The sequence below is a fragment of the Terrapene carolina genome, unplaced genomic scaffold, assembly GCF_002925995.2.
Source record: "Terrapene carolina triunguis isolate 2854851 unplaced genomic scaffold, T_m_triunguis-2.0 Scaffold96, whole genome shotgun sequence".
NCBI lineage: Eukaryota > Metazoa > Chordata > Testudines > Emydidae > Terrapene > Terrapene triunguis.
In genome coordinates, this window is record NW_020664447.1 from 73,447,219 (window position 1) to 73,472,977 (window position 25,759).

At 41.1% G+C, this 25,759-nt stretch overlaps 1 protein-coding gene across 3 annotated transcripts in view; it reads right to left on the minus strand.

The window, feature by feature from the left end:
* Positions 1-25,759, minus strand: part of BTBD7 (BTB domain containing 7) — a 63,720-nt gene that overhangs the window by 20,002 nt on the left and 17,959 nt on the right. For all 3 annotated transcript variants that reach the window (XM_024197133.3, XM_026651321.2, XM_026651319.2), the window contains exon 3: positions 3,553-3,761. In XM_024197133.3, the coding sequence (XP_024052901.2) occupies positions 3,553-3,761 (209 nt within the window). The remainder of the gene's footprint in view (positions 1-3,552; positions 3,762-25,759) is intronic.

Sequence of the window (25,759 nt, forward strand, 5' to 3'; positions counted from 1 at the left end):
TAAATGGGCTGCATGCCATTGTTTTATTTTGTACCACAAAGAATTGTATGACCTTACCAAAATATTTGTCTCTCCATGGAACTGGTGCTACCGTTCCAATGAGCAAGAGATGGACTATTGCAACCTGCATCATTTGATGGTAACAAAGATCTTAATCATGTTGGTTTATTTTAATTTACTTTGGGGAAAGAATCAATTTGTCTCTGGAGCAATGAGTGAGTTCTACTGCATACAGTTCTCAGATTATCTCAAGCCTCCTTTTCTGAAGTGGTCTACTCCCAGGTAAGAGAGACCTTGCCCCATGCCTACTGGGAGCTGGTTTTACTGTGGCCTGTTTGAGTCCGTTGGTGAGGATTTTGCCCATACTCCAGATGGGAGCTGGGTTCCTTTGGCCTGTTGTCTCCATCTGCCATTTCTGAGGGTGGGGAAGGGAGAAGAGCTGCTGTCTTTCAAACCCTCCTCAGAAAGCCAAAACGCATTGTTTTGCTTTTTGGTTTGTTGGGTTTTTTTTGTAGTTTTGAGGAATACCTTGAAGTCACTGAAGAAACCAAGACATTAGTTAAACGTCTTTTGAAAGCTCTGCTAAGGAAGGAGACCTGGAAACTGCTGTGTCTGCTGCTTAGAGGCGGAGAATTCTGGAGAGTTCTTCCTGAGGTGCGGTTCTAAGCCCAGGCTCAGAGAAAAAGATCTGGTCTGCCCCCAGTTGCCCTGGGGACTCGGAACACCCAATGTAAAGACTGTCTGACATGACAGATTTGTGCTGCAGAACTGAAGCTTCTATAGGACATGGCCTGGAATTTTGCCCTGCAGCTACAACCTTTCTACTAAGACAAAGTTGTTAGAGAGGCAGGCCATTAGCATAACTGCTTCAACATATCTCCCAAGTCTCAGAAGCTTACTAACTAGGGCTGGTCCAAAAACATGAAACAAACATTCATATGTGTTACTTTTACTTACTTACTCGGAAGCACACACGCATAGGGCACTCATCTCTGATGTGGGAGACTCAGGTTCAAGTCCCTGCTCTGCCTAATTCAGAGAGAGATCTGAACCTGGTTTTAAAACATCCCAGGAAAATGCCCTAAGCAGTCAACTATACAGTAAGTCTCTCTCTCTAATTTTGACCAGAAATTCCATCCTACACATGACAAATCTTCTAATTCAGGGGTCAGCAACCTTTCAGAAGTGGTGTGCCGAGTCTTCACTTATTCACTTTAACTTAAGGTTTCGCGTGCCGGTAATAAATTTTAAAGTTTTTTAGAAGTTCTCTCTATAAATCTATATTATATAACTAAACTATTGTATGTAAAGTAAACAAGGTTTTCAAAATGTTTAAGAAGCTTAATTTAAAATTAAATTAAAATGCTGATCTTACGCAGCCAGCCCACTCAGCCCGCTGCCGGCCTGGGGTTCCGTTCACCTAGTTCGGCAGCAAGCTGAGCGGGGCCTGCGGGACCCCAGCTGGCAAGGGGCCGGCAGCCGGGACCCCAGACCGGAGGTGTAGGTGGGAATGTGTGTGTGGGGGGTGTGTGTGCAGGAGCTCCCGTTTGGTGCTCAGGGTGCGGATGTGGGGGGGGGGTGCAAGAGTCAGGGCATGGGGGGGGGCTGGGGATGTGTGGGGGGTGCAGGAGTCGGAACAGGGACTGGGGATGTGGCGGGGTGCAGGTGTCAGGGCAGAGGGCTGGGTGTGTATGTATGGGGGGTGCAGCGGTCAGGGCAGAGGGCTGTGTGTGGGGGTGCAGGTGTCAGGGCAGAGGGCTGGGTGTGTGTGTGGGGGGGTTCATGGGTCAGGGCAGAGGGCTGGGGTGCTCACGGCAGGGGGCTGGAGGGGATATGTCCCGTCCCCACCCCTTTCCCCAGTGCCCTGTCCCCAACTCTTCTCTGCCTCCTCCCCGGAGCAGTGAGCACGCTGTGGCTCTGCTCTCCCCCTCGTAAGGGCGATCAGCTGATCAGCAGCAGGGAGGGGGAGGGGCAGGAAAGCACCACGCTGTGGGAAAAAGCGGGGGAGGGGGAAGCTTGGCTGCTGGCAGGACCAAGCTTCTGCCTCCTGCCCCCGCAGGAGAGATCAGTGGGCGGGGGGACTGAGTGGGGCCAGGACCCTGGCAGGCAGCAGCGTGCCATCAAAAATCGGCTCGCGTGCCGTCTTTGGCATGCGTGCCGCAGGTTGCCGACCCCTGTTCTAATTGAAACCAATGTTTCTGCAAAAAGTCTTAGTTTTAACAAATTGGCATTTTCTGATGAAAAACATTCAGTCAAAAGACATCTAACCAGCTCTGTTACTCATGTGTGGTGTAGTATGGCCATTACTCTTTGCCTATTATCTATTTCTAGGATGCCAAAAGGCCAAACTACAAGAACTAGCAGTCTGGGACCACGAGAAAATGCCAATAAATCATGATTAAGAATGAACTTTTATCAAGCCATAGAAGCTACAGAAGTTATTCCAGGCATCTACAGCAAACCACTATGAAATTGTGAGGGGCTTTGGCTTGAATCAGCAGAATCTGTAAATGAGAGGGGAAGGAAGGACACAGAGGCTAAGTCCATTACTGGCTGAACATCATTGCCACAGAATGGCACTTACGTCATCTGGATTCTAGATTTAGCTCATACATTCAGCGAGACTGCAAACATTACTACTTTGAGAGGAAAGAGAAAACAGACAGGTGGGAAAGTACAAAAATAAAGGTTCATCTGAGTGACTAATCTTAGCTGTTTAAAAAGGTGATTTGGAAAGGAAAGAGATGTGGGCTTATGCCACCCATGATATTTTTTTCCACTTGTTGAAAGAAGTTCATAGTTCATTAGAAGTTCATAGTTTTCCAGGCTACACAGAACCTGCTAAATGGGAAACTAGTGAAATGGCCACATCACAGGAGTTGAAGAGTGAAAGGAGAGACTTTTATTAAGACTCTTCAAATCAAGTTTTTTGTTAGTTTTTGTTAACATTTAATTTAAATTAGTAATGAACATTTTAGAGAAAGGCCATATATTAAACTTTCAACATTTCTGCCCCTTCAAGAAAGGTGTAAGAGCAAACAGTATAGATCCTCATGGAAAATCAGTGTAATCATTATTAATATTTCTAAGGTAAAAAATAAGCAGTATGTTTAAACACAAACCAAAATAACGCTTTCACATACATTATACATCAAAGCAGCAAAAATGAGACTCTGCAATTTCCATAAAAACCTAAACAGGCAAGGCAAAAATTTAACCTAGAACTGTTTCACTTAAAATAATTCGCAGCAGTTTCTAGACTACTCTTAGGCTTTCAAGCAATAGTTTATACAGCCATTTTAGGTTGGGTTGAAAGTCAAGAAAACGAAGTACTTTCCTTAATCAGTTCCTCTATTGTGGTTTTTGTGTATATGTGAGTGAAAGAGAAAAAGCTTTATTCTGCACACACAAATGCACAAGAATATTAATATCTATCATTCCCATTTAGGAAGATTTAAGATTTTATTCACTCTAAATGCTTCTGTTAAATGTATACTACAGCTTCAAAACATAATTAGCTACTTTTTGAATGGTAAGAAATTAAAAATTTACCTGTAAATAGTCAGACTGGATAGCAGTCAGCAGGTGGTCCTTGCTCAGTTCATAAAAGACATCTGAAGTCATGACCTGGGTAAACTCCTCACAGAGGAAATGCAATGCTTGGCGGTGTACCCACTTGGAGCCATATGGCTGAGAACTCCACTTGAGAATGGCAATTAAAGTGTCTAGTGAGATGCTCTCAGCAATAATATCCTCACAGCCTACAAAAACAAAACAGAGCAGCAACACTACGAGAGGCAGTTTAATACTTAAGGAGAACACCTAAATCTGTACCTAAGGTCTTATACAGCTTCCATCACTGCAAAAATCTAAATAAAACTAGAAGAGCCCTGTAGACAAAGATTAGAAAGGGTCAAACTATTGAATTCTAAGTACATTTAAAAACATTTATAACTGTGTTTCAGCATTCTGATGTATGCAATCGTTCAAATTTAATCTTCCTAAAGCCAAACAACTAGAATTTTGTTAATCAGCTTGTGTGCTCTAATAGAAAGAGGAGGTTACCTGTAACTGGAGATTCTTTGATATGTGTGGTCCCTATCTGTATTCCACCAAGGCTTATGCGCATACACCATGTGCCCAAAGCCAAAGCTTTTTAAAAGTAGTAATGTCCGTTGGTCTGCACATGCACCCTTGTTTCGCCTCATGATATCAACTGAGGTGATAAAGGGTGGGGCGGACCAACCGTGCCCTCAGTTCCTTCACCACCACAAATCCACCAGATCCATAGCAGAAGATGAGGAAGGCAGGGTTTGGAATACACATAGGGACCACACATCTTGAAGAACCTCCAGTTACAGGTAAGTAATCTCCTCCTCTTCTTCTTCTTCTTCGAGTGACAGTCCCTATTGTATTCCACTGAGTGAGACTGACAAGCAGTAACCTAGTCAGGAGGAGAGTGTGAGGAAGATGATGGAATTGTGGAACAAAGGGCAGCCACACTGAATGAGGCATCCATCGCAGAGTCTTGCACCAGTGCATACAGTGAGGAAAAGGTGTGCACCAAACTCCATGTGGCTGCCCTTCATATGTAGGTGAGTGGCACTTTGTGGAGCACGGTTGTAGTTGATGCTTGCGCTCTCATCAAATGGGCTCATAGCCCGCGGAGCGTAGGCACATCCTATACTTGACAGTAGAGTGTGATGCACTCCAAAACCCACCTAGAGATCCTCTGGGTAGAAATGTTCTGCCTCTTAATCCTGTCTGTGATAGCAACAAATAGTCTAGGAGACTTCCTGAACAGCTTCATCCTCTGCAGGTAGAAGACCAGGGCTCTATGGACATCAAGGAAGTGAAAGCGTCATTCCTCTGCTGAGGAGTGCCGCTTCAGAAAGAAGGCAATAAAGCATATGGGTTGGTTGAGGTGAAAACAGGAGACGACCTTTAGAAAAAAAATTAGGATGTAAGCATGGGAAAACCTTGTCTTTATGTAATGTGGTGAAAGGTGGGTCCACCATCAGGCCCCCATTTCGCCAACTCTTTTCGCAGAGCCAGTAGCTGGAAATAATTCAAAAAGTCATATTTAGGCAGCAGTGCCAAGTAGTTAGAGATGCGGAACTGAAGGCTGAATGAGGAAAAGACCTTGCAATTTAGAAGGTCTAACCTCTCACCTTGTCAGCTGGAGTGGAATGCAGGTGCTGCTGCCTGTCTCACTCTGAAGCAGCTTGGATAACCAAAAAATTTTGTGGGGGGGTAAGAAAAACTCAGATCCCTTCGGGGTGGGAGTGCCTGTGGTTGAGGTATGCCAGACAGTGTGGGCTGGTTGGAGAATGGCATCGTTGATTGGTAGTGCCACCCTGGCTGGTACCAATGCATGCAGAATGTCCAGCAACTGATGTTGACTGTCCTGCACCTACCCCAACAGAACGTGTAGAGCAGCCGCCACCCTCCGCAACAGTTCCTGGAATTGGCAGGAGACCTCACCTCACCTCACCCAGGGCAATCAGTTCATGAAGGCTGGGAGTGGATTCAAGCCAAGTCAACGGCACACGTTCCACAGACAGAACCAGAGCTGGAATGGGAGTGGAGGGCTGTCTCGGAACCGACTCCTCCCAGTACTTCGATGGAACCAATGCAGAGGAGGTACGCTGCTCCAGAACTCGGACCGATGGGTCTGGCTTCTGATGTGACTTCTTGTGCTTTTGGGCCTTGGATCATGCTGCTTCTCTGTGACTGGAACTTGTGGTAATGCGGCATCTTTCTTAGGCTTTGAGGAAGATTTATTGCCATGCTTATGCGCATGCTTCCTTGCCTCACAGTTAGGCCCCGGCACAGGCTCTGTAGTGCTGGTACCAGTGGAACCAGATTGGAGCCCTGTGGTAGGAGGTGAACTCCTTGATTGCTCAGGCCGACGTACCGGGGGTGGGGAGTAGAGGGAAAGGGGAGAGAGGGTCTCCGGCCTGGGTCCGACTGTGTCCTCATGGCAACCTCTATGAGGTGCTTCTTGAGGCAGAGAACTTGGTCTTCCAAGGTACGGGCAGGGAAGGAAAGGCAGATACTGCACCTGGACATGGCATGGGCTTCCCCCAAACAGTATAGGCAGCACTGGTGCTCATCACTGATCAACAATGAGCAAAGGCAAGAAGCACAAATCTTGAACCTCATCTTCAGCATAATCGTGTACTCAGGATTGGTGCTGGGGGGGAAGAGGGGGAAGGTGGAGAGAAGGAAGGGGGCTGTCAAGAAACTGCTGAAGCAGCATCCTCAAAGTTCTTAAATCCTAAGAAAACTACTGCTATCACTAAAAACTATTACAAAAACAATAAAAGGCTAAGTGCAATAATAAAACACAGTCTTTTTTGCTAAGTTTGGGAAGTGCGTCACAAGGGATGGTGCGTCACCAGAGAGAACAGCAGAAGCACCGACCGTGCGGCGGTGAAAAGGAACTGAGCGTGCTGTCGGTCTACTCCGCCCTTTATTACCTCAGTCAATACCATGAGGTGAAACAAGGATGCATGCACGGACCAAGGGACACTACTACTTTTGAAAAGCTCTGGGCGGGTGTATGTGCATAACCCTCAGGCGAATACAATAGGGACGATCGCTTGAAGAAGAAACTGTAGTTACTGAATTCAGATACTAGATAATGTTTTCACCTCTCTTAGCCAGAAGGCCGAGAATGGCTCCCTTTGGTTTAAAAATAACACATTATCTGAAGTTTTATCGAAAACAATAAAATTCCTTACAAAATGTTTGAGTTCTGGATCACTACTGTTTACACTGATTATGCCACTCTTCTCAAACTGTAACCTGTTTTTATTAAGTACTTTCCATTTAGTTCTGCACATAAACCCAATCTTAATTTTTTTCCATTAACAACCAACTCCAGGTGCAAACCTGCAAAATACTTACCATCAGGCACAGCACTTAATATCATGAGTAGCCTCAGGATTACTCATAATAGCAAATTTTATGTCCAAGTTGAATAAGCTGTAAACACTATTATCTTAAGAACATCTGTGATGCTTTTAAAAATACCTTGAAATGGCATTGTCCTCAAAGTTAATAGAGATGGTTTAAGTGTATGAAAAGCTTCTAGGAAATCACATTAATACAGCAGAGTAATTGTAGGCAATCTTATGCAGTTGGATGCTTTGCTATTTATCTTATTGTTATTTCTGACAATCTTCTGTATCATCATCGTATAAAACAAAAAATATTAAGAAATTGTTTAAAAATTATTTTCTATTACTGAATCTCACTGGTGGACTGCATTCTGTTCTATTATACATTAAAGATGTATAATATTGTAGCATCCAGAGTGCCTAATCAAAATCATGGCCCCATTATGCTAGGAACTGTACACGCACAAAGAGCTGATATGTTGACAAAGATAAGGTTGACAAAGCTGATCAGGGTATATTAATAAGATCAAAAAAAGATATAAACCACTATGAACAAAGGTGAAAAGAAAGTCAGTATATAGTATATAAATATTTTCTCCATTTCTGTTGTATACAACATGGTAGTAGATAGGTATCAAATATACAAGAGTAGTAAGGTTTATATAACTCCCCAAATAAATGTAGTGCTTTACAGACAAATTAAAGGAAGTCCCTACCATGAAGAGATTACTTGGTTGTACACATGCTGGTTTCATTATTTTCATTTATAATTTGTTATTAAGACACCATGTGAGATACTTTCATCTGAAAAGACAGTACACTGTCACTTCATTGATTATACCCCTTGAGTATTCTGGGGAAAGTTCTCAGATTATGTAACTGATGTTATGTGGGAAGAAAAAGGCAGGCACATGGGCCTCACATTGTGACCCAAAGATAGAAAAGCAAACCTATCTCATGTTTTCTGGCAGGAGGAAGTCAGCTACAGTCAAGGACCCCCAGCTCCCAAGAACTTCACCCGGAGCCCTGTCAACCACAGTGTAACCATTTTTTGAGGCTGCCCATGTTGGCTCCGGAGAGAGACAACTAGTATTTGAAAAATGACTGAATATTGAATGCTGACAGCAGTGTGCTCAGTGGATGGCCTCTTACTTTTCAATTCATTTCACCATACTGGTGCTACAAAGCCCAAGTCCATTGATTTTTAAGGCATAGTTCAAGGTCCATCTGTTCTTTTCAGGCCTTCCCTGAAGTAATAACCACTGGATTAACACAGTTTGTGTTTTAGAGGGTTGTGGTGGTTATACGTGTCTTGTTGAGATTTCAGAAGCACCTAAAAAGGAGTCAGGCTCTCAACTACCACTGAAAGCCCATGGAAGTTAGGCGACTAAAGGAATTCACAGTTTTTGAAAATTTCAACCTTAGTTTTATTATTCTCCCCCGCTCTCCTCACCTCCCAAAAATGGCAACAAACAAATCTAGTGGTATCTCTGCTGAGCAGATTTCTATACATTTTAAATTTTAAACACTTAACTTGTTACATTTTCAAACAAGCACCTTCATTCTTTCTCTGTGGCCCCTTGCACTTGGGAGGAGCTCCCCATAAGCAACTACACAGTATTATCATCATCCTTCCTCAAATCCCTCCTTAAAACTCTCCTTCTCCGTGATGCCTACAAAAAACTTCAGAGTGCTAAGGCCACTAGTGTCCTATGACCAATGCTGACTAATAATGTCTCATTGTCTCCTAGTTGTTTTCTGTCTATACCAACTGTTGTCTCGTCTTATATTTTGAATGTAAACTCTATGGGATAGGGAGCATTTTTTGTTCTATTTGTACAGCATCTATCACAATGGGGTCCTGATCCATGAGTCAGTTTATGCCCAGAAGGGATCACCAGATCATCCAGTCTGACCTGTATATCACAGGTCACCTACACATGCACATTAAACCCACCAATCAAAATTAGACCAAAATATTACAGCCCACAGGAGATGAGATTATCATGTGCCATAGGCAGAGAACAGGAGGGACCAAGGTGCACCAGTGCCCAAGGCCCCTGCAATGGCAGGAAATTGATTAAATGAAATATAGCCTGATGATCCCAACAAGCGACCTGCACCCTACATTACAGAGGAAGGTGAAAAAAATCCCATTGTCACTGCCAATCTGACCTGGGGGAAGTTACTTTCTGACCCTACATATGGCAATCAGTCAGACACTGAGCATACAGGCAAGAACCAGTCAACCTCTTCAAACTCTTTGACCTTCCTAATTATATTTCTACACTTCATTTGCCAGAGTTTATGCTCCTTTCTATTTTCCTCACTAGGATTTAACTTTCACTTTTTAAAGAATGCCTTTTTGCCTCTCGATGCTTCTTTTACTTTGTTGTTTAGCCACGGTGCCACTTTTTTGGTTCTCTTACTATGTTTTTTAATTTGGGGTATACATTTAATTTGATCCCCTATTATGATGTCTTTTAAAAGTTTCCATGCAGCTGGCAGGGATTTCACTTTTGGCGCTGTACCTTTTAATTTCTGTTTCACTAACCTCCTCATTTGTGTGTAGCTCCCCTTTCTGGAATTAAATGCTACAGTGTTGGGCTGCTGTGGTGTTTTCCCCGCCACAGGGATATTTATATTATGGTCTCTATTACCAAGAGTTACAGTTATATTCACCTCTTGGACCACATCTTGTGCTCCACTTAGGACTAAATCAAGAATTGTCTCTTCTCTTGTGAGTTCCAGGACTAGCTGCTCCAAGAAGCAATCATTTAAGGTATCAAGAAACTTTATCTCTGCATCCTGTCCTGAGGTGACATGTATCCAGTCAATATGGGGATAGTTGAAATCCCCCATTATTATAATCTCCCTGAGAATCTCACAGTCACTATCACCATCTTGGTCAGGTAGTCGGTAATATATCCCTACTGCTATATGCTTATTAAAGCATGGAATTACTATCCATAGAGATTCTATGGTACAGTTTGGTTCATTTAAGGATTTTTACTTTCATTTGATTCTACTCTTTCACATATAGTGCCACTCCCCCACCAGCACAACCTGTTCTGTCCTTCCGATATATTTTGTACCCTGGTATTATTGTGTCCCATTGATTATCCTCATTCCACCAAGTTTCTGTTATGCCTATTATATCAATATCCTCATTTAATACAAGGCACTCTAAATTCACCCATCTTATTATTTAGACTTCTAGCACTGGTATATACCAGACGATCAATCTCATGTGCCAGCTCTTCCTGTATTCTGGGATAGAAGTTATTCCCCCCCACTCACCCAATTTGAATGCATTAAGCCCTAAAGGTCCCCTCAGTGCTGTGACAATATTAAAATAAGTGAAACTGCTAATAGCCAACATGCATTTAGATAGGCTTCTGCAGACTGTCTTGGTGAACCCAAAAGATAGATCTTCATTAGCCACCAGATAGCAGCCATATGCCATTGTGTAGAGCTCCAAGAGCCACCCAGCTCCTTGATGCTGACTGCCCCCTGGGATCATAAAGGGATACACTCATTGAAGCATTTACTTTAGGACTGAATAGCCAGAGCTCGTGAATATTTGGTTCCAGATTATGGTTTTCCAGAGGTTCTTGGTAGGTTGATGTCAGCATCTGAAACGGCACAGCCTATTTTAAACCAACTTCTAGATGGAAGTATGAACCAAGAGAACTTTTCCCAGGAACACTTTGGAAGATGGTGATGTTCTTTACAGAGGAAGTCTTCGCTTCTCTTATGGAATTTGTTGTAGGCATCTCAGTGCAGGAAGGCCATATACACCTACAGCAGGGGTCAGCAACCTTTCAGAAGTGGTGTGCCGAGTCTTCATTTATTCACTCTAATTTAAGGTTTCACGTGCCAATCATACATTTTAACACTTTTAGAAGGGCTCTTTCTATAAGACTATAATATATAACTAAACTATTGTTGTATGTAAAGTAAATAAGGTTTTTAAAATGTTTAAGAAGCTTCATTTAAAATTAAATTAAAATACAGAGCCCCCCGGACCGGCAGCCAGGTCCCGGGCAGTGTGAGTGCCACTGAAAATCAGCTTGCGTGCTGCCTTCGGCACGCGTACCATAGGTTGCCTACTCCGATCTACAGGTTACAACATGGCAAGTGCTAAGAGAAGAACAGACTCTTTCATAAGAGGTATATCTGAGGACTCCTATGCCTCAACAAGTTAAATGTTGCCATCTTAGTCACTGGTGTCAGGGTCCCTGTGGGGTTTCAGGAAAGGGTGGTGCCTTCAGTGAGACAAGCACACTGTTTCCAATGGTGACTTACTGTGGTGGATCTCAGAGCTGCCTGCTGATTACAGTGAATAGAATTGCTGTCAGGAAGGCTAGAAGTAGATTTCTGCAAATTCAGTGCTCCTGCTCTCATAGCATTTTAAGATTTGACTCCCCTCACCCTCTACAACTGCACGGGCCAAGCTGCAGTTTTGTATGTATGGAAGGCCTATTTGGGGCATCAGCTGCTTCTAGGAGCAAGGCAAGAACAGGCTGGACCCTGCAGTGAGAGCCTGTGGAAGAGGGAGTGTCAGATTCAAATATCCTCTATTCAGATTGGCTGACCTCTATCTTACTGACACACGCAGGGACATACCCTTCATTTATAGTGGTGATATCCAAGGCACAGAAAAAAAGTATTCTCTGAAAATGAAAGCGGTTAAATAAAAGTAATGACCAATTAAAACAGAGACCTACACAGAAGTCCTTGAATGCTACTTATATTTGTGAAAAAGTTACAGTTGTCTTTCCTACATGTGTAGAGCTGGGATTTTCAAAGGAACCTAATGAAGTTGGGTGCTTAATTCCCTTTAGATCCTTCAAAAATCCCATGTTAGATCTTTGAAGACTAACATTTAAAAGAAAGGCTATTTTAAAAGGAGGGGCAAGCTGAAATCATTTGGGAAGTTTAGCTGTCAAAATACTTCATACTGTGTTGCAAAATGTCATAAACCGGATCTTGGAGCTTAATTTGTATGGTTTAGAAACCATTTTAACTAGCAGGAGATTTAATAATTTACATTTTAGTGAACTGCTGTTTTAAAACCTTTTCCATTTTGATTTTAAATAGGAAGTTCTAGCAGAACAACAAACTTGGCAGTGAAAACCTATTAGGCACTGGGAGATGATTTATGATGGTATGTTTAGAAGAAGGATTAACTTCTCTAAATAAAACAGTCTGACTTCTTGAAGGAGTTTTTTATTGGGTGGGTTTGGTTTTTTGTTAGATTTCTTGTTGCATTCATTCTGTCCCTGTCAAATTGCACGGTAGGTTTCTGTGCAATCTGGTTATAAATAGTCATATTTGCAGGCAAAAAGACTATCAGATGATTCCAAAAGTGTCCTGAAGTCTGAAAACTACATGAAAAGATTTTTGGTTCAAAGGAAATAAGCAGAGCTAAACACTCTGACACATCACTCAAAAGAAAAGTCTCTTCTCAGAATCCTAAAGAGATTTATTTCGAAGTAAATGCTGTCCATATATTTTACACCTAACATTTATTTTTGGAAAAATATGACTACAGCTGTCCTGTGCAAGACTGGAAATCTGCATTTCAGTGAGATTTGTATCACATACTTGTCTAGTCCTGAGAAGCTGAACAACATTACTAAAAAAGGCAGAAAAGCAAGAGAGTTGATCAACTGTTAAATTTTCTATTGAGATTTACAGGTGTATAGTGACTATATATATCACTGAATGGATGCAAGGCTCATTTGAAGTACAGAATAAGGGAAATGGCCCTTTCTCCAAAACAGAATGTGACAGAATACAGGGCACATTAAAGAATTCCTTGGTAAGCAAGGAAGTGTTAGGTAATAATGGAACTATCTTTTGATTATCTAAAAAATGTGGTACCTTTTAAACATTAGGCTTTGGAAAGAGTCCAATTTAGTCTCTTTCCAGGCAGCTATGTGGCTATGAGTGACAGCCATCTGGCAAGGAAAAAGATTTACCTAAAGGACATTATAAGCCACAGTGTTGTTCCTCCCAGTGAAATGGAGCTTTCTGCTCCCATATAAAAGTACAATAAGGCAAGCCAAAAATAATTTGAAGAGCTAAGGGCACAAAAATTAACAGCAATTTTTATTTTTAAATATATCAGAAGCAGGAAGCCTGCCAAGGAGCGAGTGGGGCTACTGGACAATCAATGTACTAAAAGAGCATTCAAGGAAGACAAGGCCATTGCAGAGAAGCTAAAAGAATTCTTTGCATCAGCCTTCAATGCAGAGGAAGATCCCCACACCTGAGCCATTCTGTTTAATGACAAATCAGAGAAACTGTCCCAGACAGAGGTGTCAATAGAGGTGGTTTTGGAACAAACTGATTAACAACAATAAGTCACTAGCATCAGATGGTATCCATCAAAGAGTTCTGAAGGAACTCAGATATGAAACTGCAGAACTACTAACTGTGGTACGTAACTTACAGTTTAGATCAGCCTCTGTACCAGATGATTGGAGGATAGCTAATGTAACCCTAATCTAAAAAAAAAAAATTATTATTATTTTTTTTAAATAAAAAGACTCCAGAGGTGATCCTGGCAATTATAGGCCAGATAGCCTAACTTAATTACCAGGCAAACTGGTTGCAATGATCGTTAAAAAGAAAAAGAAAAAACCCACTAGATATAAATGTTCAATTTTCACAATGGAAAGAGATAAATAACAGGGTCCCCAAAGAATCTGTACTGGGACCAGTGCTGTTCAACATATTCGTAAGTGATCTGGAAAAAAAGAGGTGAATAATGAGGTGGCAAAATTTGCAGATGATACAAAATTACTCAAGATAGCTGACTGCAAAGAGTTGCAAGTGGGTGACCCAGTGACAAAATGGTAGATAAAATTCAATGTTGGTAAGTGCAAAGTAATGCACACTGGAAAAAATAAACCCAACTATATATACAAAATGATGAGATCTAAATTAGCTGTTACCACTAAAGAAAGATTTCGGAGTCGTCATGGAAGTATCTATTCACTGTGCAGTGGCAGTAAAAAAAGCTAACAATGCTAGGAGCCATTAGGAAAGGGATAGATAATAACAGAAAATATAATACCACTATATAAACCCATTGTAACCACACCTCGAATACTGTGTGCAGTTCTGGTTGTCTCATCTAAAAAAAAAAATATATTAGAATTGGAAAAGATGCAGAGAAGGGTAACAAAAATGTTCAGTTTCCATGTGAGGAGAGAGAGAGAAAAAAGGGCTGTTCAGCTTAGAAGAGAGACTAAAGGGTAGGGAATGACAGAGGTCTATGATTTTTAAAATCATGAATGATATGGAGAAAGGAAATAGTGAAGTGTTATTTATCCCTTCACATAATACAAGAATAAGGGGTCACCAGATGAAACTAATAGACAGCAGGTTTAAAACAAACAAAAGGAAGTACTTCTTTACACAACACAGTCAACCTGGGGAACTCACTGCCAGGGGATGTTGTGAAGGCCAAAACAATAACTGGGTTTAAAAAAGAACTAGGTAAATTCACAGCAGATAGGTCCATCAATGGCTATTAGCTAAGACATGACCCCATTCTCCAAGTGTCCCTAAGACTTGAAATTGCCCTGTTCTGTTCATTCCTTCTGAAGCATCCGGCACTGGCCACTCTCAGAGACAGGATCCTGGGCTACATGGACCATCAGGTTGACCCAATATGGCTCTTATGTATTTCAGTCCCCAAGATTCAGATGGGGGCAACCTTTCCAAAGACCTATTTGCCAGACTTGAGAATATTCTAACTCCAAGCTTTGGCAGCCATTATCATGATCTTTAGGAGATTCCTATGGAGCCAAATTTTACCCTTCACATCTCCTATTGTCTCATACCTCTTCCAAATGATCAGCAGTATCTGGACTATTTCACAGGAGACAAACACAGGCTTCTTCTGTAGGATGTCAATTTGCTCTCTGAGGCCTTGGCTAGACAAGGAAAACAGGTGCTTTTTCAATCAAGTTCTCTTGATCGAGCTAACTTTGCTCAATTGTTATTCAGTGGGATTTTCAATGTAGACAGTCCTTTAGCTCAATTTAAACAGATTGAGTTGTAGCCTGGGGTCTTGCCAAAGTGATAACTCACCTTGCTATAAATCAAGCTGAATGTATTAAACTGTGTCTTCACTGATATTAAGTGGAGTTTTTACTAGTTAGCTCAACTAGAACTACAGTAGAACCTCAGAGTTACGAACTGACCAGTCATCCACACACCTCATTCGGAACTGGAAATATGCAATCAGGCAGCAGTAGAGACAAACAACAACAAAAATCCAAACAAAACAACAACGCAAATACAGTACAGTACTATGTTAAACCTAAACTACTAAAAAATAAAGGGAAAGTTTAAAAAAAAAGTGACAAAACTGTTTCTGTGCTTGTTTCATTAAATTAGGATGGTTAAAAGCAGCATTTTTCTTCTTCATAGTAGTTTTAAAGCTGCATGAAGCCAATGTTCAGTTGTAAGCTTTTTAAAGAACAACCATAACATTTTGTTCAGTTACGAACAACTTCCATACCCGAGGGGTTCATAATTCTGAGCTTCTACTGTAACAACTGAATTGGAAGAAAATAAAGAGAGGACTTCTTCCCTATTCTAGACAAGGCCTTGAATCAAAACCCCATGTCTTATGTAGCACATCAAATCTAAATTTCTTGGTAGGAACCCTGGATTTATTATTTTAAAGCAGCAGCAGACCAAAGAAGGGAGAAAGAGAGAGACCTGTGAAAGGGAGCTGATGTACCAGTTCTGCTTGCTGGAGAAGGTATCCACCCAACAGAAGCCCATAGAAAGGGGTTTATGTGCACAGGGATGTACATGGAAAGCAAGGAGAAATTTTAACTGGGAATCCAGGTGTCAGTGGGTATGTCTACACAGCAACTGACTTGGGCTCGCAGGGCTTGGGCTGTGGTGCTGTTTCATTTCTTCATAGACTTGCGGGCTTGGGCTGGAGCTTGGCCTCTGGTACCCTCCCACTTCGGAGAGTCCCAGAGCCCGGGTTCCCAGCTTAAGCCCGGAAGTCTACACAGCAATGAAACAGCCCCAAAGTCTAAGTCAGCTGGCACAGGCCAACCGTGGGTTTTTCTTTGCTGTGTAGTCATACCCAGTAAGGGTAAGAGGGATCTGGGGGAGGGGGGAGGGGGTCATTAACATTTAGACTGGCTTGATAACCATCAGCCATACTATTAAAACTTGGTTGTATGCACAAAACAAATTTTTAAGTTACAACTCCTGTGGTCTTTGTAACTTATTTTCCAAGCATCCCTCTTTGCCTTCATTAGCCCCCTTGGTCCGCTGCTTCCCCCTCCTCCAACCCTCACCATGCAGGTTACCAACAGCCCCACCCCCGAATCTCCTGTGAACCTCGGGAGGCACCCATGTCTTCCTGTGCTTCTTGAAAATATTTTAGGACAATGCTTGCCCACCCGGATGTACAGCACCTCATCTCCAATCTGACTTTAGGAGCTTTGCAGAAGTAGGCAAAATATCACAGAAGCAGCAACAGCAAAATGGTGGAGTTACGCAGCACAAACAGGAAACTGCAGCCTTTTTAGGGAAAAGAAAAAAAAAGATACACTATGCACCAATTTGCATGGCCCCATAATTGCATAGGACACAGGGGCCTTACTCAGAGGGAATCTTTCATCACAATCTGAATAGTCCAGTGGCAGGTATGGGGCAGGCTAACTTCAGCATAGTGCATTCTCCTCCCAGGTGATTAACACTTTTATTTAATGTAAGAGATATGGCACTGTGGTAGTATAACACAACATTTAGAAAAAAGGTTTTGGTATCCCCAACTGGTCTTAGAGTTTGTTTTTACTGCCAAAAACTGTGTGTGAGGTAAAAACACAGTGAAGACAAGGCATTCTGGTTTTACTGAGAGATCAGCTCACCAAGTTCAACCCTATCCTCCTGCCTGGGATTGAGCTCTATGATCTCACTTTGTGGTAACATTGAAGTGCCTTGCTTCCACTGTGCTTTTACCTCAAGATAGCTCACACACAGTATCAGAGGGGTAGCTGTGTTGGTCTGTATCCACAAAAACAACGAGGAGTCCGTTAGTCTTTTAAGGTGCCACCGGACTCCTCATTGTTTTCACACACAGTTACCCACAGGGGTAAAACAAAACAAAAAAAACCCACTTTTTTTAAACAAAAAGGATAAGCCCCTTGACATACTGATTTTTTAAAATATGGGTGAGACAAACGGCATCGGTACTCATCTGCTTTCACAGAGTCCATTCTAGAGCTCAGTGACTTTTTTGAGTCTTATCTCACCAGTGTTTCCTCAAGACAGCAACCCTTATTAAGCACTCTAAGCAAGCAGGTTGCGCTTACCTTCAAATAACCCCCAACTAGTGTAATAGTTTGTCCTCACTCACTGCTCTAAGACTTCCTGGCAGAAGACCAAGAGAGTGGCAAAACACTCAGTAGTCCAGTAGGGTTTTTCCAGTGCTCTTGTTGGAAAAATACCACTGTCCCAGAATACAAATATAGCCAGTCATCCTGGGGCTTCTAATAGGTGGGAGACCAAATGTGAAATGCCTGCAATCTCATATCATATTTAAAGCCCTAAGTGCATACACACGTGTTTTTGTTTTGAGGACAGACATCTACCATGGAGCAGATTGAGGCAAGCAAAGATATTTCATTTAAGAAAAACCACATTTGAACTCCGGATTCCAGAGGAAAACAGCTGATGGATTTAAGGCCAGAGTGCCACTTCATATTCTCCTCTGGTTCAAAGGGAAATTTCAAGTTTGTTTTCTGCACCTCTGACCTACTTCAACAATGTAGGTTTCTTTTCTGCTCTTCAGAGGATGTTTACAATTCAACTCTCTCAGGTTTTCAATCTTTAGTTTCTTCTAAACATACTTTATAACCATTAAAAATTTCAGACATTCATATGTTACCATTCTTGGAAGGCTGAACATTAAATGTTTTCTTAATTGCTACAATACAAAGTATGATTCTTTACCCATTTTCAATACACATCTGGCTTTATTTTATGCACTTGATATCCTATTTGATTTTTTCTTTCATAGCAGTCTTAAATTTAGTCCATGCACCATTTTGTTTAATATTAATTGTAGCTTATCATTGTCCAAGGAAACACATTTCCTTAGACAGGGCAAACGGCTATTAGGAACACATTAAATAACAATTATGGATCATTCATATGAAGTTAAGATTTTTCAAGTCAAATATTTAAATTGTAACAAAATAGTTGTATAATTTACCTACTCTTCACAAAAGCTTCAACAGCTGGATTTCTGGAATACTGTATCCACCAAAATGTCACAGATATCTAACCGTCACATATTTAGCATATTAAAATGTTTCCAGGCAAAAAACAAAAGATTCCCTTTTTCTCAATATGATGAGAAGAATCTGAATTTTTCCCATTTCAAAATCAAAAAGAACTGCAGCATGTTTGAGTAAAATTTGTGACAATAACGTTAAAGACAGCATGTCATTTCTTCATGCAAATTATTGAATAACTAGGAAAAACACTCACATGCACAGCTTCATAGTTCATTTAGTTGGTCACACAGTAAAATAGATACAAAGTTTTTACCTCTTCAGCTCTGTTTGTAATTATCAGTTGATAATGGCCCTCAACTTGGCTTCAACATTCCTTAAGAAGCACATTCAAACTGCATGAGCTAAACTGCTGAACAGGAAATAATCATGGAACAGAAGTGAAAGAGCTGCCAAGTCAACCAAACTAAAACAGAAGGAAGAACTTAACACAGGAACAATGTGGGGGGAGCTGTGGGGGGGGGGGGGGGGGGGGGGGAGGGGGGGGGGGGGGGGGGGGGGGGGGGAGGAAAGAGATGCAGTTAGCCAACACTGTTTAGTATTTGTGTAAAGCCATGCACTCCTGGAACATAAAGAGGCTGCTGAAAGAAAAAATAGAACAGTGCTTTCAATCTGTTTCCCTGCTGGAGTTCAATTTCTTTTTAAATGCCATAATTATTCATAACAGACCAAATCCTCCATTCTTCTAACTTTCCAGAATTTTGTACACCATATTCACTATTCCACCTGAAAAGGGTATTCTTCCTAATTTTCTCAGCGTAAAACCCATAAACTGATGTAGGGATTAAATACAAGTAGTTCAAGACTAAACAGATACAGATTACTTTAGAATTCAGGGGTTCTCAAACTGGGGGTCACGACGTTATTACATGGGGGTCGTGAGTTGTCAGCCTCCACCCCCAAACCCTGCTTCGCCTCCAGCATTTATAATAGTGTTAAATATAAAAAAAATGTGTTTTTAATTTATAAGGGGCGGGGGGGGGTCCGCACTCAGAGGCTTGCTGTGTTAAAGGGGTTACCAATACAAAAGTGTGAGAACCACTACTTTAGATTGTGTATTTATATATACTCTAATATTTATTTTACTTTGTTGAAATGAGTAAACAAGTTCTTTGAGTACTTGATTATTCATGCTGCACTGATCTATAACTGACATAATATTTGCTCTAACTTTCCCACAATACATTTATGTACATTTAATGTTGGTAGCGTGGGTTTCCTGGTGCTTGGATATTTCAGTGCTGCTGAGATCAAGAGTATCTTTGATGTTAGATGGTGTGTGCCTCCAGATCAAAGGCTGAATAAGGCTTTGAAAGAAATGAAGTGTTATTTTTTACCGCTGTTGGGAAACTAAATCAGCATCTCAAAAATAATGATACAACATATAGCAAGAGTCCTGGAATCAAAGTTAATTTTTCAGACAATTTAAAATTGTTTTTCCACAGCAACTTCAATCTCTAGATAAGGAAAAACTGCAGACAGGCAAAATCCTAGTACAATTGATATTTACACAGTATGCTATAGTATCTTAGAATCTATAACTCTATAAACCCCTTACTACCTAAGCATAGCTTTTTTTCTACCCGAGTAGTCCCATGAGCATTAGGTCCAGTGTTATTGACGTGATTGGTCTGTAGAGCAGACATGTTCTCTGACCAGTTCAGTTCATACTCCAAAAGGCCCAATCTGATTTCTATTAAAGTTAATGATTCTAAAGTAAGTTGCAAGACTCCAATTAACTTTAATGGAAGTTACATCAGGCTCCAAGTAAAGCAAAACATTTTCATTTGAACAGTAGAGTCTCCTTCAAGAGCAAATTTAATTTTTAGCTACGAAATAAAATCAATAGTTTCAATCTAAATTGAATACTCAGTTAATCTGAAAGTTACTATTTGATTCATAGTAGATGTCTGGCAGCTATCTAAAGTTTAGCAATTTGGTTTGAAGTTTTAGTAAAAGCTACTAATAAAGGCTAGTAATGGAATTTGAAATGTTAAGATCTCCATTAATGAAAGGAGATTAACAAAACTGACATGGGGCCTTGTCTTGATCTTTATACACAACTTAGCAGCTGGCTACTCTGCATGGTATTTGGAGTTGTGTGAAAAATATTGCAGGTATCAGGTGGCCCTGTTACACACAGTCTTCTATGTTTTTTATTCTATTAGCATGCAAGCAAATGGTCTGTCTTGGAAAGACATTGTATTGTTACTTTTGATTATGCAAGATAACGTGTAGAGGCAGTGGTTCTTGGAGAGTGTTGTATGAGCAACGGAAGAAAGTTTGCTCTCTGCCTTGGTGTCTAATGAGAGTCAATTCTCAAGGCGGAGTAGCTCTTAGGAACTGGACTCAGATTACTAAAGAAGGGATTGCCTGCATGCTGTTTGATCACCTCTATTGCAGGACCGGTGTGTGTAAATAAAACAAGTTACACTTAGAATATACCCAGACTCTGTTACACTGACTACTTCTCCACTGGGAAGCCAGCCTGCAAGGCCACAGATAGTGGGACACTGGTATCAGAAGAAATAGAAAAAAAATAGTTGGATCAGAAGCTATAAAAAGGTGTTTGCACTGATTTTGAAACCCACCTTCAAAATGTCCAGTCTGGGCTGGGGCAAAACAGATTGGAAAAGAGGATCAGCAACCTGACTAGCATGAACCAAGAGGTTTTCCAGGAAACAAGGGAGACTCAAAGCTTTGGTCAATTTGGAACTTGCTAACAGGGAGGAGCTGCAGCAAGGACTTAAGGAGCTGAAAAAAATCACCTATAGAGGTAATGTCAAAGGATTCAGCTGCTTGAATGGGGCCAGATAACTTGGGTGAGACAGGATAGTTACAGCACTTTTCACCCACTCCATTCTCCAGAAGCACAGTTGGGAGTGATCAAACTGTCCCAGTTTGAGGGAAAAACTTCCTGGAAGGTTCATTTCATCCAATTTAACATCATACCACAAATGAATGGTTGAGAAGGTGGACGATAGGGTTTTTCTAGCAGCCAACTTGAGTGAACCAGTTCTGATAGGGTTGCAGAACTTATCCCCAGAAAAAACAGCAATCCAGACTTTGTAGAAGCTCCTGATATACAGTTTGGAGCCAGCAATCAAACAAAGCTAGCAAGGGTTCAGCTAAGGGCCAGAAAAAGGGCAAAAGTAGAGACCACAACTGAACTAGCAGAGGACCCGAGGAGACTATTTTATCTGGCATATCCAGATACCTGTGAAGACATCCAGGATACACTGGCAATACACCAATTTCTTGATGCTCAGATGGACATAAACTTGGAAATCAAAGTGAGCAAAAGGAGACCAAAGGCACTTCATGAGCGAGTGGAATTTGCTACATAGCTAGAATTCTTCCATACAGCAGCCCAGCAGAGAAGGCAGCTATTAGTGAAAAAGGTGGAACTGACTGCTCACAAGCCCTTTAGGCAGAAATCTGTATCTAATATGCAAGATAAAAAGGATTCTAGTTCAATTAATTACATTCTGATTGGTTAGATAAATTGTTGCTTTGAGACACAGGCTCTAAATGCAGAAGAGATACCTGATCACTTGCTGAATGTTTTGGACAAACAAACAAAAAATAGTAAAAAATGGGAACCACAGTGGCAAAACGCAAGCCAGTGATTCTAGTAAATGCTGGCAGAAGAAAGCTCAAAGAAAGGGGGAGGGGGGGGGGGGGGGGAGAGCAGCTACCAATTGTTCCAGCACGATGATGTACATTTAAATGAGGAGCAAGAGAAAGGCTAAGAGCCTTTGTGGGAATTGTGCTCCTGATTTAGAGAAATATGCTGTACCACTGCAACACTTAAGATTGGGTCAGCTTCCCCAAATGTAAAAACATGTATCTCAATTGTTATAAGTTCCAAAGAGAGAAGAGCACCAGTATTAGGCTGAGGTTCATGAGAGAAGGGACAGCGTGAATGTTGTTCGACCTCCTCTACTCCAGGACGGGTATGCATAAATAAAATAAGTTACATTAGAATATACTCTATCTCCATGTCACTGATTCGTCCTCAACTGGGAAGCCGATCTGAAAGGCCCTGGACATCTGCTACTGCTTTCCAGAGGGGTCATGTGGCATCAAAACAGAACACTGGTGTGGAATAAGAATTATACCATCACATACAGTACAATAGGTGGAGTTTTGCTTTGATTAAAATGAATGCTGTCATTTGTGTCATTGCATACATACCATTAGTTATACTTTTCCTTGATAGGTATACAGTTACACATTTAGTGTGCTATCTAGAATAACTATTGTTCTGAATCTTACAGATACCCACAGAAAGTCAGTCAAAATGGAAAAAAGGAACAGCAGTCTGGAAGGCTATTTTGCAAGTTCCGGGTAGTCTCCGTTGTAAATTTAAGATGTTACTGAGGAAACTATGGTTCTTCTACTATGTTTGAAGTTTGAGTCTGTAAATCGGAATCAGGCATCTTATAATTATTTTACACTTATTGTACATATTTATTCCACAGAAAATTAAATAATTAATGGAACATTAAGACTGCACCATTAAGCACAAAGAGGCCAGGAAATACCAGGGTTAAAGTTGCAATATACAGCATTACCTTTTTCTTCTTTACAACAGTCTTAATTTATTACATGACCATATACTATTTCTGTAGCAAGTTAAAACATTTTTTTAATTCTTCACATGCCTACACTATGTTCAGATTGTTCAGTAATGCTGACTTAGGCTAAAGTTTAAAAAATGCCAAGGTTCTCTCTTCATTAGGAAAAAAGATGTTCTTTACTCACGTTAGCTAACCTGAGTTAACTAGCATGAGTAAAATCCTAGTGAGATAAGGCAGTTTGTAATTTTCACACGAGTTAGCAAGTTGAGATAAACGCTAAAGGGGAGCCAAGGGTTTACCTGGAGCCTAGGATTTTACTCGTGTGAAAAGTACAAACTTTGTTGTCTTCATCAGGACTTTGCTAACTTTAGTTAACTAAAATGAGATCAACTCGAGTAAAGAACAGGTCTTCACTAGGAAAAAAGCTAAAGACAAGGTGTCCTAGGAGCTTAAGTCTCATTTTCAAAAATTACTTAGGAGCCTACAACTCACTGAAGGTCAGTGGATGAAATGAATGCAGAATTTGACTCAATTTGAAATAGCTTTTACTGTGTTCTTTTCATAAAGAAAATTATTGACCCTTTGGCACAGAGAGTAGCATATAGTACGAGATGCTTCACGTGTATCTTAGATGATGGGGAAAGTGTGCAAGATATTATATTGTATTTACAAAACTGTATCTGACCATGTAATTAAAGACTGTACTGAAATACATATCCCCCGAAGAGGAAGAATTAGGGTTCTGTGCGGGCAACTTTGCTGCTGGCATTTCTTGACCATTTCACTAGTCTAGTTTATTAACATAGCTTCTTTTTATTATATAATATATAATATAAATAAATAGATTTCCAAGAGTGTTGTAGGGGGGTTGTTTTTTTAGAAAAATGGAAAAAGCTTCATTCTCCGGGACTTCAAAGTTCTACTGACTTTCAAATGATTCAAAGATATTGTTTATTCCATAATCAGACTGCTTGGCAAGACGTCATTGAACATCTCTGGAACCCTATTCCACGCACCTCTGATACTTTAAATCTTTGAAACTTGGTATTCTTGGTCACAGTTTCAAATATGATATGAAGCAGAGAATAGTACTACTGTAAATTTATGTAAACTAATTATGTGAGGCTAAAATACTACCGTCTCCCTTCCTCATCTTATACAGTGACTGTTGGAAGAACCACTTACTATTGTGGTTACCCTTAAAAAAAAAATCTGCACTGTGCTAAAGGATTTGATAATCTTTTTAACACACCCAACTTTTTTTCTTGATTAATAAAATGCATTACCTTTCCATTTAACTGAGATTATATCTTTACCCACAAATCTTGGTATCAAAACATTGCTAAACGGGAAATATGACTTTCTGGGAACCACAGAAATGCAGGGAAGAAAGGGACCGCAAGAGATCATTCAGTCTAGTTCCCTGCACTGAGAAAGGATCAAGTATACCCAGGCCATTGTGTTTATCAAACCTCCAGTGATCGGGATACCACAATTTGGGACACAAATTCCCCCCCCCCCCCCCCCCCCCACACACACACAAAATTTTGATTCAATTCACTAACCTGAAGCTACAAATAGCAAACAAAATTTCTACAATGTTCAAAGATACCCAGTAACTGGGTAACATCTTAAAATAGCATTGGACTTTTAAACTTAGCATTGGGACAAGTTAATACCTAGGATTACTATAAGTGAAGTAGAGAAAACATGTTTCCACTTTCCACCCTAAATTTACATTGGATAGCATTTTGCATTCACTTTTCCCCTGTTTATAGTCCATCTCCTCTCTGTGCTGTTTTTTCCATTGAGAGAAAAATAATTGAAAATAGAAAAATATTTTTGTAAGTCTTCAAAAATTGGCATAGGTCTTTAGGAATAGGCTACAGCACATAATTTACTTTTAAATTATTATGAAACAGAAAAGTTTTCAAGATGACTGTGCCCCATTAAGGAATGCTTAAATTAAATCCAATAATCTAAAATTATCTATACAAAACAACGTCACCATCTTCATGAAAATAGAATTTCAACCTTAATTATATTTTTATTCTATCATCTTTAGTTGAAATAGTTTAGAACATGCTAATCCAAAAGTGTTTAAGTTAAAAAAATTAGCAGAAGTAAAACAAAATTTAGGTAGTGAGTCAAATTTTAGTTCTTCTTCAGGCTGTGTCACAGAAATACCTAATAGAATCATTTCTCTATGCTCACTATTTATAATTCTCTCTCAATGTCCTTTTGCACTCAATGTCATGACAGCCTATCAATTTAAAAGCTGATTTTATTCCTGAGGGAGTTCTGTGCCAAAAAATTAAAAATTCTGCAAATTTTATTTGTCAATAAACAAACATGGAGGCTCCAGCATGGCAGTGGAGAGCACAGGGCTTCTCCCTGGTTTTAGCCCATTCTCTTCCCCTCTCTCTGCACTGAGCTGAGGGTGGGACTGCACTGAGCACATGGCTGGGGGTGAAGGAGCAGGCTGGGGTCTGGGGTATAGGGTCTGGCCAGGAGCTAGAATGATGGAGAGGGCTCAGGGTTGGGGCAGGAGATTTGGGTGTGGAGCGCTTACCTGGGCAGCTCCCATTTGGTGTGAGGGGTGCAGGTGGGAATGTGGGGGCGGGGGGGTGCAGTAGCTTCCGTTTGGTGCTCAGGGTGGGGATGTGGGGGGGCTGGGTATATGTGGGGGGGTGCAGGAGTCAGGGCATGGAGTGTGGGGGGGAGCTGGGTATGTGTGGGGGGTGCCAGAGTCAGCGCTGGGGTTGTGGTGGGTGCAGGGCTCAGGGCAGAGGGCTGGGGGGGTTCAGGAGTCAGGGCAGGGGGCTGGGGGTGTGGGCTGAAGTCGTGGGGATGCTCCCAGCCCCCTGCCCTGAGCGGCTCACAGCAGGGGGCTGGAGGGGATATGCCCTGATTCCACCCTCCT